The following is a 12,172-nucleotide window of genomic DNA, read 5'->3' on the forward strand; positions in this document are numbered from 1 at the left end:
ATGCGGCCACCCTATGGAGACAGAGACATTGCCTATGGGACTGCCCTCAGGCGCAGCAGATTTAGCTGCGGATGCTGCGTATTCTGGCCCCTCTCCAGAGGGTATGTATACGTGGGGTGCCGCTGCTTGGTCGACTTCGTCAGGGCCTGCTATGGGCTATGAGACGGAGCAGGACAGCCAGGCCATCAGATTCATTAGGGGCCAGCCTCGCCTTGTTCCTTCATTGGATTTCTCGTCCGCCAACTGGACACAGGAGAGGGATCTACGATGGGAGCTCCTCAGCAGCCTCACCATCTGGTTCACCTGGAGGGCCCGGTGTTTCAGGGCCTTTGAGGGGAGACTGGAGCCACCAGCAGAGACTGTTCGGGGGATTTGGCAGGAGTTGATCCACACCTTGCGAGGACAGTATGACCGCATCCGGGGCGACTCGGATGAGGCGATCTTGCGGCGCCAGGCCTTTCACACCACCTGGCGCAGTGGCTCCTTCTATACCCTACATGCGGGGTCTCCCCGTTGGCACTACAGGCTACCTGTTTGGCTTTTCCCCCCTCCTATTGTATGATATAGCCCCTAAGGTCTTTGTATTGATACTTGTACTTTTCAGCACCTAGGGAGAGTCTCCCTGGCTGCCTTGCTTTGTTCTCTGCTCTGTTTTTCTTGTGAGGAGGAGAGGATCTTTTGTAGCCCTACGGGCGTTTTTTTATAACTAATGAAAGGATCTTTTCTCAAAAAAAAAAAAAAAAAACTACCCATGATTCATTTATAACCTATGTGTACCAACACTCGGGCCGCCCTAGGCATAAACCTAGCGCCAGATATACATGCTAGTTGTTATGACTCATGGGGCCGTAACGCTTGCTTTGTTGCTCCTCTGGGCTTAATCGGGCTACTGTAGAGTGCTTGTGTCTTTGATCTTATTGCTATGGGGGCTGAAGTGGAAGAGGATAATAGGAATGAGGAGACTAGGGGCCTATTCATAGGAAATATCCACTTCCTTTGTATGCCCTTAATAAGTTATAAAGTCACTTAACACGTTAATACTGGGCTAAAAAGGTGCCCAACCCTAGGCCCCTTGTGTCACATGCACTCTGCACTGTAGTGCATGGTGACAAGCTGGCTCATCATCATCAGTGCAACATTGTATCAATATTAGTAACTTTCAGGATGATATTTGTTATACGCCGTGACCTCATTGTAATCCTCGGTCCAGGATAAGTTAGGCACGAGCTACGTAGGTCATTCTCAGCCATAGGAAGTGAGTCAGTCAGTCCAAGTCCCTTAACCCACTTGAAGAGATGCATTCATGCATGTAAAGTCAGTAGAAACCTTAGGGTTTGCATTAGAAAGCATTCTTCATTCATTCATTGCATCTAGACCATTGCAGAACCCCCACATATCATCTAGTATTTATCAAAATATTTATTAGGAATTTTTTGGTAATTTTCCCATCATTTTCAGCATTTTATATCTTTTATGCATTTATTGTGGACATGAGGAGTCGGCCAGCTCTGTAGCTAGCCGACTGGCTCCTTTGGTCCATATAAATAGATCAGCATCATATTCATTCATTCATTCATCATATTCAGCAGTAGAGCATTCAAGCGCTTGGCATCTTCAGCACAAGGAGCATAAGCGATGGCAGTTTACAGCCATCATACCTCAGCGTTTTCCTCCTACAGCACTAGGCGCCTCAACGCATGAGCATTCAGCCCCCTGCATCAGTAAAACGCATCAGTTTTAGCATTCAGCCAGCAGTCCACGTTGCGTTTTCTGCATCCATACAGTTTTCAGCATTCATCTACTCATTGTTTTGCTCCAGCCACTTGGTGAAGGTAAAACGCAGCATTCATACACAGTCTAGAACAGTCCCAAACAGCCCCTCTCTCAGCCTAAGCTTTGCATCCCTCCCTCATTCCATTGGGAAGAGTGCATAGGCTCACATCATTGGTGCTTCTACAGTTGTGTACGGTTCAGCCCAACTCTCGGTCTTCAGAGATCTTGCGTTTGGCTTATCGTCAGTCACACCGTTAGTCTCTTCAAAGATAATAAAGCAAATACTATCTCGGTAATGGGATAGGGGGCCCTTCAGTGGGTAGTTCGGGACTCCATACAGTGTACAGTTCTCATCTCTCTCTCTCAAATCTCTTAAAAGTTTGAAGTCTTAAAGTGGATTGCTAAACTCGCGAAACTCAAGATACAGAAGACGGTGTGAGCATTTGTGTGACAGCATCCTCCAATACGAATACTTCTGCTGCATGTTACACCTTGGCTGGTCTACACATGCTAAGGCTGCCCAAAACATGTCTAAATCTGCCCCAAACCTACTCATTCTGCTTCATGCTGATTTGCTACTGATTCTGCCCTGATGCAGGCGTCTTGAATTTTTAATGGTCTCCAACATAGGTCTTTGTTGCCCTTTGGTTCTCGGCTTGATCATTTTCATGGGTCATGTGCCTCTAGATGGCTATACCTCCTCATAGGCATGCACCTACATCCACCCTATGTGCAAGCCCTACGTTCACGATCACTAAGTTGTTGTGAGAGGACTCCTAATCCCTAAGTGTCCTAGGCTACCTTGTACATGTCCTCATGAGCATGCATCCAAGAACTAATTTTTGTGATAGCTAGTGGCCATGATACCAAATATCAGGCTCCTAGCAAGCTTTGCCAAGCCTGATGCTTCATGTGCTCGCATAGAAGCAAACCCTGCCAGTTTAAGGAAGATAATCAGGGAGAGGTTGATTACCAGTAAGCAAGATTAAAAATAACTATCATGGCGTGAGGAGGTTCCATCCCTCTTTTATAAGCACAGTCGTTTTCCTTATTTGCAAATCTTTTGTTTGTATCCCTTGGTTCTCCATGCATACACTCCTTTGAGCTCCTAGGCACTGTCCACAGCCAAGACCTCTGCCACGCTTTGGATTTCTTATTCTCAACAGATGATCACACCCACAAGCTAGTGAGTGTTGATGTTTATATCCTCATGCCACTTTGTCATTCTCTTTTAGACATTGGTCCTTGAACGTCTTGCTTATTAGGTTGGCTACTTGGCCATGATATCTTTCTTGAATACCTATGTCATGGGCATCTACCTTCTTCATAACTGTCTTCGTTACCTCCATGACATCCTTTTGTTGTTTGAAGCTTTTCCGCTCGTGGGAGATCTGTATAATCTTTTTGCAATGCATCATGTTAGAAAGAAATATTGTCCATCCTGGTGGGCATTCATTTCATGTAAATGTGAGTGTGTAATGCGCCTTTCTTGGGCCATCTATGGATTCCTATTCTTGGACTGTGAGAGAGCAATCTATTTTCCTTGCTTATATTTTTAATGTCCAACTTCCATGATAGGCAGTGCCAAAACTTGGACATATGCCTTTAACCCACACTTCCGCTTAACCCCTGGGTATAAGCCCTCATCTGCCAAGGTGACATTCACGTGGGGTTTCTCAATTTTGGGTGGAGCTGCAATGAAGTTACTCAAATCTTGGACGGACCATATGGAGTAATTTTGGACAGACCTACACTAGAGAGACCGCCTTAAACCCACACTTTGTCTAAGCTCCTACAAGGTGGAGCTCTATATTGGCTGTAAGACCGCCTTCACGGCTCAACAGAGCTGACTCCTCCACATGGGAGTACCTCAAATTTGGGTGGATAGGTTGCTTTTCTGACATGCCGAGGGATGGTTTGTCTATTCTGTTGTAGCTGTAGCCTTTTACTTCCTCTGCCAGTGTCAGTCCCACTCTCTGATGACAAATAGATGGGGAAAGACATACCATGCCCCCTGCTTGCTTCTGCTAGTAGCTACATGCCATGTCAAAAGTAGCCAGCCCAAAGTAGTTATCCTACATCGGATCTTTTGAATGTTTTTGCAGGTATGTCAAGAGTAGGAGTGACACACAGCTATTGAAGGGGCCCAATGCCAAGGACACCAAAAACTGCAAGCCCGAGCAAAACCTGCGAAATAACAGCAGCGTTCCAATAATCCCGTGTGGTTTGATAGCATGGAGCTTATTCAATGACACGTACAATTTTACTAATGATGGTGCTAAGCTTTCTGTCAACAAGACGGGAATCTCATGGAAAAGTGACCGTGAGCACAAATTTGGTGCAAAAGTGTACCCCCGTAATTTTCCTAATAATGAAAATGGAAGTGGGGTTCTGATTGGAGGTGCAAATCTGAATTCAAGTAAACCTGTAAGTGCTTTCAACTATATGTTACATCAAGAGAATTGTTAAAAGTCTTTAGTCCTTTTGCACTCTGAAAAGAGTGTGTCAAAGTAGGGTTCTATGGATGTGAAGAGAGTGTCAAAGTAAGTTTCTATGGATGTTTGTCTACAGCTTAACGAAGACGAGGACCTTATAGTGTGGATGAGAACGGCTGCATTACCAAACTTCCGGAAGCTCTACGGCAGGATTGAGCAAGACCTTAAAGTGAGCACGAATATAACAGTCAATATCAATAATGTGTACAATACTTACAGCTTTGGTGGGAAGAAAAAGTTGGTTCTTTCTACCACCAGTTGGCTGGGTGGCAAGAACGACTTTCTGGGCATAGCGTACATCACAGTGGGATCCATTTGCATCTTCTTGGCCCTCTTGTTTTTGGCAGCTCATCTAAAGCATCCAAGGTAATTGAACTCTTGTCAGTTACTGGTTTTTTTGAGCACTCTCTCTCTCTCTCTCTTCTCCACACGTGCACAGACTCGGGAGTCGCAAATTATTGCAAATCAAGACAACATGGTGTTTTAACTCGTGAGTTTTTGTTCGTGATTTCATTAACTTCTTGGGTTTCTTTTTTTTTCCTGGGCATGAACAGGCCTCTTGGTGACAGTCAATACTTATCTTGGAATAGAAGAGACTCACACAAGGAAAATGCAAGGCATTAGCCTGGTTTAAGGTATCTTATGTTCGAAAGTAATGCCTTGTCAAAAGCATGCCATTTTTAAATCATCTTATATGCATTTGGCAATGGTTTTGAAAGGTGTATAGCTTGCTCTTTTGGGGTTCATTCAATTCATTCAACATTTGGAGGAGCGAACAAGCCCCCTAAGCTCTTTACCAAAACTGAGTCCATCTCATTATCCATTTTCAAATTTAAGCACCTGCTCGGCATGGTTGTGTTAGTTACTTTTACTGACACAAAAGCTAAAGAAAGCAGACTCAAAAGTGCTCGCATCATATACTGTATATTATTTAGGAAAATACATGGCATCTCTGCATTCGAGGCTGCAACTTGTAATTCGCATAGCACAAGTTGTAGTGGACGTTTGACATGCAAGAGAGATGGCAATGCCAGAACAAGAATGGGTGTACCAACCAAGGTTCTCTTCAGACACCTGGAGGAACATCCGTAGTAGATACAAGCGAATATGAAAACTATTGAAGGCAGGGTGTGTATGTAGTCACACATCTTCTTCCATTACATGGCCTAGAACTCGTAGGAGCTTTTTAACTTGCTAAAAGTGGAAGGATAGCACACAATCAATTGGTTGTTTAAATTTTGAAAGAGGTAAGCGCCACACCTCATTTACACAAATACATAAGTTAAGATGTGGAGAGAGTGCAATAGCATTTCAACTTAGAAACTTTCTTCTATTTATGTGTCCAAAAGATTATGCTTCTAAACACAACAGCTATGAACTAAAAAGTGACGCACATGCACGCACTCATAAGCATGCATGCATATAGATATATATATGTGTACATATGTATGCACACCACTTATGCTGAATGAGCTGACATTCATAGCTCCTTGATTGAATGTCCCTTCTTCTCTTTTGGAAAGATTGATAGTAGATCTTGAGATGTAACATCTAGTCTTCGCGTCTACCCAGTAAGCAGTTCTTGGGACTCTTGAGGGGTTTAAACGTACAAACTTGAAGCAATTTTCCCACCTTATGTATTATGCTATAAATGTTCTTCCATGAGATTCTTCTTTTCTTACTTGTTGTTAGGGAGAACCATCAAAAAGGACCATCTCTTCTTGCCTCCATCTATGCATTCGTAGCCCTCCTTTCATCTATTTGGCAAGGAGCATTCTGTTGTAATAACGGAGTGAGGCCTTGACGGACGAACTACAACACCCACAATGGGAAGTTGCATTTGCGGCTCAAAGGCAATGACACATGCTTTGGTAAGGTTAAGGTAAGCTTTTGACTTGATTATATTTGGCACCGTTATCTGGGGACTAGCCTAGGTCTTATGTCCATTTTTTAATCCATTCCAAGCATTTGGGTTACCTAATATTGGGCGGTGTTTAATAAGGAGTGTAGCCATATTTAGTAACGATGTGTGTAGTTTAACTCACTAGGACCAGTCACTTTTTTTCACTATAGGAGGTTTTCTTCTCCGTGCTAGTATACATCCATCTTGGGGTGTACTTATTATCTTTATACAACACACATTCATTATCTATCCATCATCTCATTGTGTGTTCCCTTGAGCTTTTCCATTGTGTGTACGCACGTATCCTTGCAACCATGTTTCCAACATTTGGTATGAGAGCATATGCTCCTTGCTCATGTTGTTGCCTATCCTTTCTCGTGAGTCACCTGTCTTCTTAAGGAGCCCTTCTAGGAAAAGAAAGAGGACTGGAAAGTGTACAATATTTTGTACTACAGTTTTTCAATTAGGTTTTCGTTTCGGGCATACTTTGGGGGTTGTTTGTATAGTTTTCGGTTTTCTGTAGACATCTTTGGGGACTAGATTTGCAGTGTTCTTTATTAGATTCTGGAGTAGTATTGTCAGATCTACTACAGAGACAGGTATGTAGATATATGCGAAAGCATCATCAGACACTCACCACATTGGATCTTGTCTACGAGCTATGCTTCAACGACATCAAACTCTACATGTTACGAGTAAAATCTCTACTTACTTTACTTTGCATTTCTTTCATATACCTTATAGGTCTCCATTATTAGTGGTCTTATTAGAAGTCATCTTGGTTGCATCAAAGGGTCACTTAACACTCGCAGGATGCGTGATTACTTGCTTGGATATTATCAAAAATGGTAGATAGTGATGTATGTAGAATATTATCCAAAATGTTGTTGAGGATAAGCATGATGCGATCAACTATCCGTTATGGTCCTATATGATGCGACATGTATTGGTAGAGAAAGGGATATGGAATGTTATGGTTGGTACTAATAAATGTCTTAGTTCCTTTGATGACCATGATGCAAAAGGTACATTTGTAGACACAGACTCAATTTCACATAGGACATTATCACATGATAGCATACCTCCTACGTAAAAACAAACAGAGCGGGATGAAAGAGATGCGCAGGCACATGCGTTACTTGCTTTGTTAGTCAAGAGGAGCATCATTCCTCACATTTGGTCATATAGGACTTCTAAACATGCTTAGGATGCACTTGCATCATTGTATTAGGTATGTAGTGAAGCACTTGTTGCTTATCTATACAAGCGATTAGAGTCAGAGCATATGAATAAAGGAGACTCAATGGATAATTTCTTTACAAAAAATTAAGGATTTTAAGGAGCAGTTGGTTGTTAATCCTATTTTGGATTAACAAAGATGCTCCTTCCATTAAGAACAATAATAAGTATTATGTAAAGGCACTATAAATGTTGTACATTATGAGATACTAGCCAGCTAAGGCTTTAGTTAGTAAGTTTTAGGTGCCCAAGTCTCAATAAAGGCCAGATGTATATAAGGTAATTTCTCATAATGGAAACACACAATCCTCCTTTGCGCTATGAGAGCTCTTGTCTTGTCTTGTGCATGAGAGAGAGAGAGAGAGAGAGAGAGAGAGAGAGAGAGAGTACTCTAGTACATGTGCCTCTTTTATGCTTGAGCATGCTTGAGTGTGGGAGAGTGACAGGACGATTGTCTTACATTGTGATTCAGCACATGGATAGAAGAGGGTCAGTAGAATGACCAGGAAGGTCCTAGGGTTGTGTTTGCAAGACCAACTGATGCTCGAGGATAGTAGAGGATCTTGGAGGACTTGTGAGCGACTTCGCGATGATAGAGTGGAGGTGGAGATTAGAGGTTGGAGCTTCTACAAGCGAGCTTGGAGAGCCTCAAGAGACGTGAGCTCGAAACTTGGTAAGTATCTTTCGATAGTTGTTGTCTATTGCTCGTTCCATTGGTGAATGTGTTGAGTTCTCTTGGGAGGTGCAATAGGCCATAACATTTTTAGCGTTGCTGTCGAGGAAACAATCATTGTTTCTTTCATCTTCTTAGAGCTTTAGCTCCCACTATGCAAGTTTCATTATTGCCTTTGCATTTTGGAAGTGCATTGTGAAGTACTATGTGGAAGTAAAGAAATTATATTAGTTGTGAAATCCTGTGTATTGAAGTGTGTGTGAGTACTTGGTAATGCTTGGAGGAAAGCAACACTTGGTTTTTCTTTTGATTTTGTTGTTTTCATCACCAATTTTGCTATTGTGAGTTAGGAATTGGTGATACCCTTTTTTTTTTCAAAAAATCACGAAAATCACAAAAATAAAGAGCCATTTGTTGTGTTAGTCACTTGCATTACATTCCTTTTGCTAGGCGCACAATCATTCTGGATTCATTAGGCAGGGAAATCAAACTCCAAACCACTCAAAAATCATTCTGTCAGCTCGACTAATAAACACGTGAAAGTGTAGGAAATCAGCTCACGACGTGAAACATAGTTGCATTTCACGACATAAGATCCTGTTTGCTTTTAGCAACCGGATACTCAGGGTTGCCTTACTAAAAACAATGTATCTTATCCTGACAACACGACTGACACAAGGAAACCGAAAAAATCTTATTTCATGAAACGGGTCCATTTTACGACGTGAGAAGCATCAACATTTGACGGCGTGAAGTATCAGTATTTCACAACGTGAGATAGAAGGTCTAGTTCACGACGTGAAATAAATGTCATTTCATGGCGTGAAACAGGTCACGAATTCCAGCATGAAATCACAAGGCGTGAGATAACTTATCACAACGTGAAACCCAGTCACAGCGTGAAACCATTTTACGATGTGTAACATCAGTCCAACAGATACCTGAGCAAAAGAGTTGGCATAGTGAGTTCACCTATTGAACTTTTTTTGTCATGCATTTGAGGTCAGGAAAACTTATTGGAGATGATCCTACCCCTGACGATAGCGCATCTAACTACCCAGGATCTTCATACTAGAAAAGTGTTGGTTGAGGTCACTCGGCGAGCACTCAATTGAGTGTAGCAGCTTGGAGAAATCTGACCACTGCAGAAACCAATAGCAAAGAATCCATGGAAGAAGGGCTAAGGTTCTTTGGTCATGGAGAAGAGGGGAAACTCGCTTCTCCTGCAAAGTCTCGTAGAATATTTGATATAGCCCGGGGATTCTTCGGTCTCCAACCCGACGCAAAAGATGAAGCTCAATCTGCGGACGAGGGTCTGTCAACGAGCGGGGGATACGGTCCAAATCAAGACTTAGCAACACCTACAGCCCTAACGTCTGGCCCCACAAACACTAACACCCTGAGACCTAGTGGAACTACTCCTAGGGTTAGGCGAGACAAGGAAAATGCTGTCAAAACGGGTCAGATCTTCTTTTCCACATCTGTGGAATTGGAGGTTGACATTAAGATGGTTGAAGTAGAGCGTCAAAGGGAAACACCCAGATTCATTCAAATACCTGTCAATCAATTGGGAAGGTATTATGAGAGCGATGACACAAATGTCACAATTCCAATCCACCATAACGGGTACCAACAAGCACTTGCTATCCTGGATGGGGGTGCGGGTGTGAGAATTATCACCAAGCAATGTTGGAAAAATTGGATAAAATTGGAGTTAGAAAAAGTAGATCTCGTTAAGATGGCAGATGGAACATCCTTAAGGCCATTGGGATTACTGAAAAATGTTAAGCTTTTCGTTCCATTACCATCATACATTTGTTGTAATGAACTTTTTGTGCCAACCAGATTCATATGATATAATCTTGGGCATACCTTTTATGAGGGAAGCCAAGATGGTGCACGATTGGGCATTAGACCAAGTGTATATACAAAAGGATGAGATGTATATATGCATATACTTTAGTGGAAACTGGATGCATGTACTTGCCACCATAGTATTACCTCTCCTAGAGGAACAATTTGAATCGGGAACCGTTCCTACTACCTCAGTGCACATGGTGAATGTGCAACTTGTGGAAGAGGAAATAGAAGATGAGACCACCTCAAGCATAGGAGAGCCTGAGACACAAGGTCGCAACAACGCTGAACGCCTCGGAAAATGGCGGAAGCAAAAAAGGTATATTGCTTGACGCAATGCCCTATTGTGAAGTAAACCCACAGACGCCTAGTGGTGAAGATATCTCGAGGTCACCAAGGTGCACGATGAGTTCTCTAAGAAGAACTGTAATAAGGAGTTGAGTAAGATTACCTTGGAAGGAAAACGAGAAGAGAAATCTACTCTTGAAAAGCCTGATTCGCCTAAACTTACTAAGGTTGGAAGAAGGAAACGAAATAAGGCTCTGGCTAAAGCCGAGCGAGAGGCAAGGAAGGCGATGGCTCGAAAAGAGGATGATGATGACGACGAGCCAGACCTACACCAAACGCCAAACCATTTCAAGACTTACACCATCGATGAGCGGAAAGTAGTCTAATTGATGGCCAAAAGAGTGAAGTAAAATAGCCATTCCATGTCTTACGATGGACCAGCAGAAGTTAAAGAAGAAGACATTGCTGAGCGAGGGGAGGATCCTAAACTTGTCTACATTGCTCATGACTCGACTCCTGCTGAAGAGGTGGATCTCATTGCTCTCTTGAAAGAATTCAAGGATTGTTTTGCTTGGAAGTACAGAGAAATGAAGGGTGTACCACCCGAGGTGGTTCAACACACTATTCAGATCATAAGAGGATCGAGACCATCCAGGCAGAAACCTTACTAGATAAATCTTAAATATGCAGCTATTGTAAAGGAAGAAATTGATAAACTCATAGTTGTAGATTTCATCTACGAGATTGAGCACACAGATTGGCTATCACCAATTGTGATCGTGCCAAAAAAGAATGGAAAGCTCAGAGTGTGTATTGATCTCAAAAAGGTCAATGCAGCTACTAGGAAAGACCACTATCCATTACCATATATGGAGCATATAATAGAATGGGTAGCTAGTAGTGAAGCCTACAACTTCATTACCAGCTACCAGGAAAGACCACTACCCATTGCCATATACAGATCATATATTAGAACGGATAGCTGTGGTAATGAAGCTTACAGCTTCTTAGACGGTTTTTCGGGATACAACCAAGTGTCCATTACTCCGGAAGACCAACACAAGACAGCCTTTAACACAATGTGGGAGACCTATGCTTATAAGGTTATGTCTTTTGGCCTCATTAATGCTCTTGCAACGTTCCAAACGATTGATGTGCATGGCCTTCAAGGACTACTTGCAAGAGTGGCTCGAGGTATTCATTGATGATCTTTGTGCACTCTCACGATGGACTGAACATCTGGCTTGCTTAAAGAAGGTGTTTGAGATATGTCAATTGTATCGCATATCCTTAAATCCTTTAAAATGCTAATTTCGAGTCAATCACGGTGTTATATTGGGACACATTGTGTCTAAAAATGGTATTTCCACTAATGAGAGCAAGGTGAAGTTGATTCTGGAATTACTCCCTCCAACAAACTACAAGGGTGTATAATGGTTTATGGGGCATGTTGGATACTATCAAAGATTCATTATCTTCTATGCTGAAATTGTCAAACCATTGTATAGACTACTCATGGTCTTTGAATGGACTGAAGAGTGCCAACAAGCTTATGACCAGTTGAAAAGGACACTGACTAGTGCACCGATATTGAAACCACCCAATTGGGATCTTGTATTCCATGTACACATTGATGCATCAAATTTTGCTATAGGGTGCGTATCGGCGCAACCTGGGGAATTCAAATTGGATTACCCAGTTTGCTTTGCCAGTCAATAATTAAATGATGCAAAAATCAACTATACCATAACTGAACGTGAAGGGTTGGCCATGGTATATGCTGTCAAGAAATACAAACATTACTTGTTGGCCAATAAGTTTATATTTTTTGTGGATCATCAAGCCCTATTGTATGTGTGGTGAACAAGCTATGCACCACGGTAAGAATCACATGTTAGTTACTTTCGTTAAAACGTATAGAGACTATGTAAAGTGGTCACACTA

General features: G+C 42.3%; 1 protein-coding gene across 6 annotated transcripts in view; it reads left to right on the forward strand.

The window, feature by feature from the left end:
* LOC147635056 (ALA-interacting subunit 1-like) overlaps positions 1 to 8,018 on the forward strand; it is a 56,715-nt gene extending 48,697 nt beyond the window's left edge. For 3 of the 6 annotated variants that reach the window (XM_086804307.1, XM_086804310.1, XM_086804312.1), the window contains 4 exons: positions 3,879 to 4,200; positions 4,345 to 4,634; positions 4,823 to 4,903; positions 4,988 to 5,599. In XM_086804307.1, coding sequence (XP_086660433.1) covers positions 3,879 to 4,200; positions 4,345 to 4,634; positions 4,823 to 4,892 — 682 coding nt within the window. In that variant the 3' untranslated portion in view covers positions 4,893 to 4,903; positions 4,988 to 5,599. Of the gene's footprint in view, positions 1 to 3,878; positions 4,201 to 4,344; positions 4,639 to 4,822; positions 4,904 to 4,987; positions 5,600 to 5,960; positions 6,320 to 7,882 lie in introns of those variants that run through there. The other 3 variants (XM_086804309.1, XM_086804308.1, XM_086804311.1) reach the window with 3 other exon arrangements.
* The last annotated feature ends 4,154 nt before the right edge of the window (positions 8,019 to 12,172 follow it).

The sequence above is a fragment of the Cibotium barometz genome, chromosome 10 (assembly GCF_041138505.1).
Source record: "Cibotium barometz isolate CiBa-2024 chromosome 10, ASM4113850v1, whole genome shotgun sequence".
Lineage (NCBI taxonomy): Eukaryota > Viridiplantae > Streptophyta > Polypodiopsida > Cyatheales > Cibotiaceae > Cibotium > Cibotium barometz.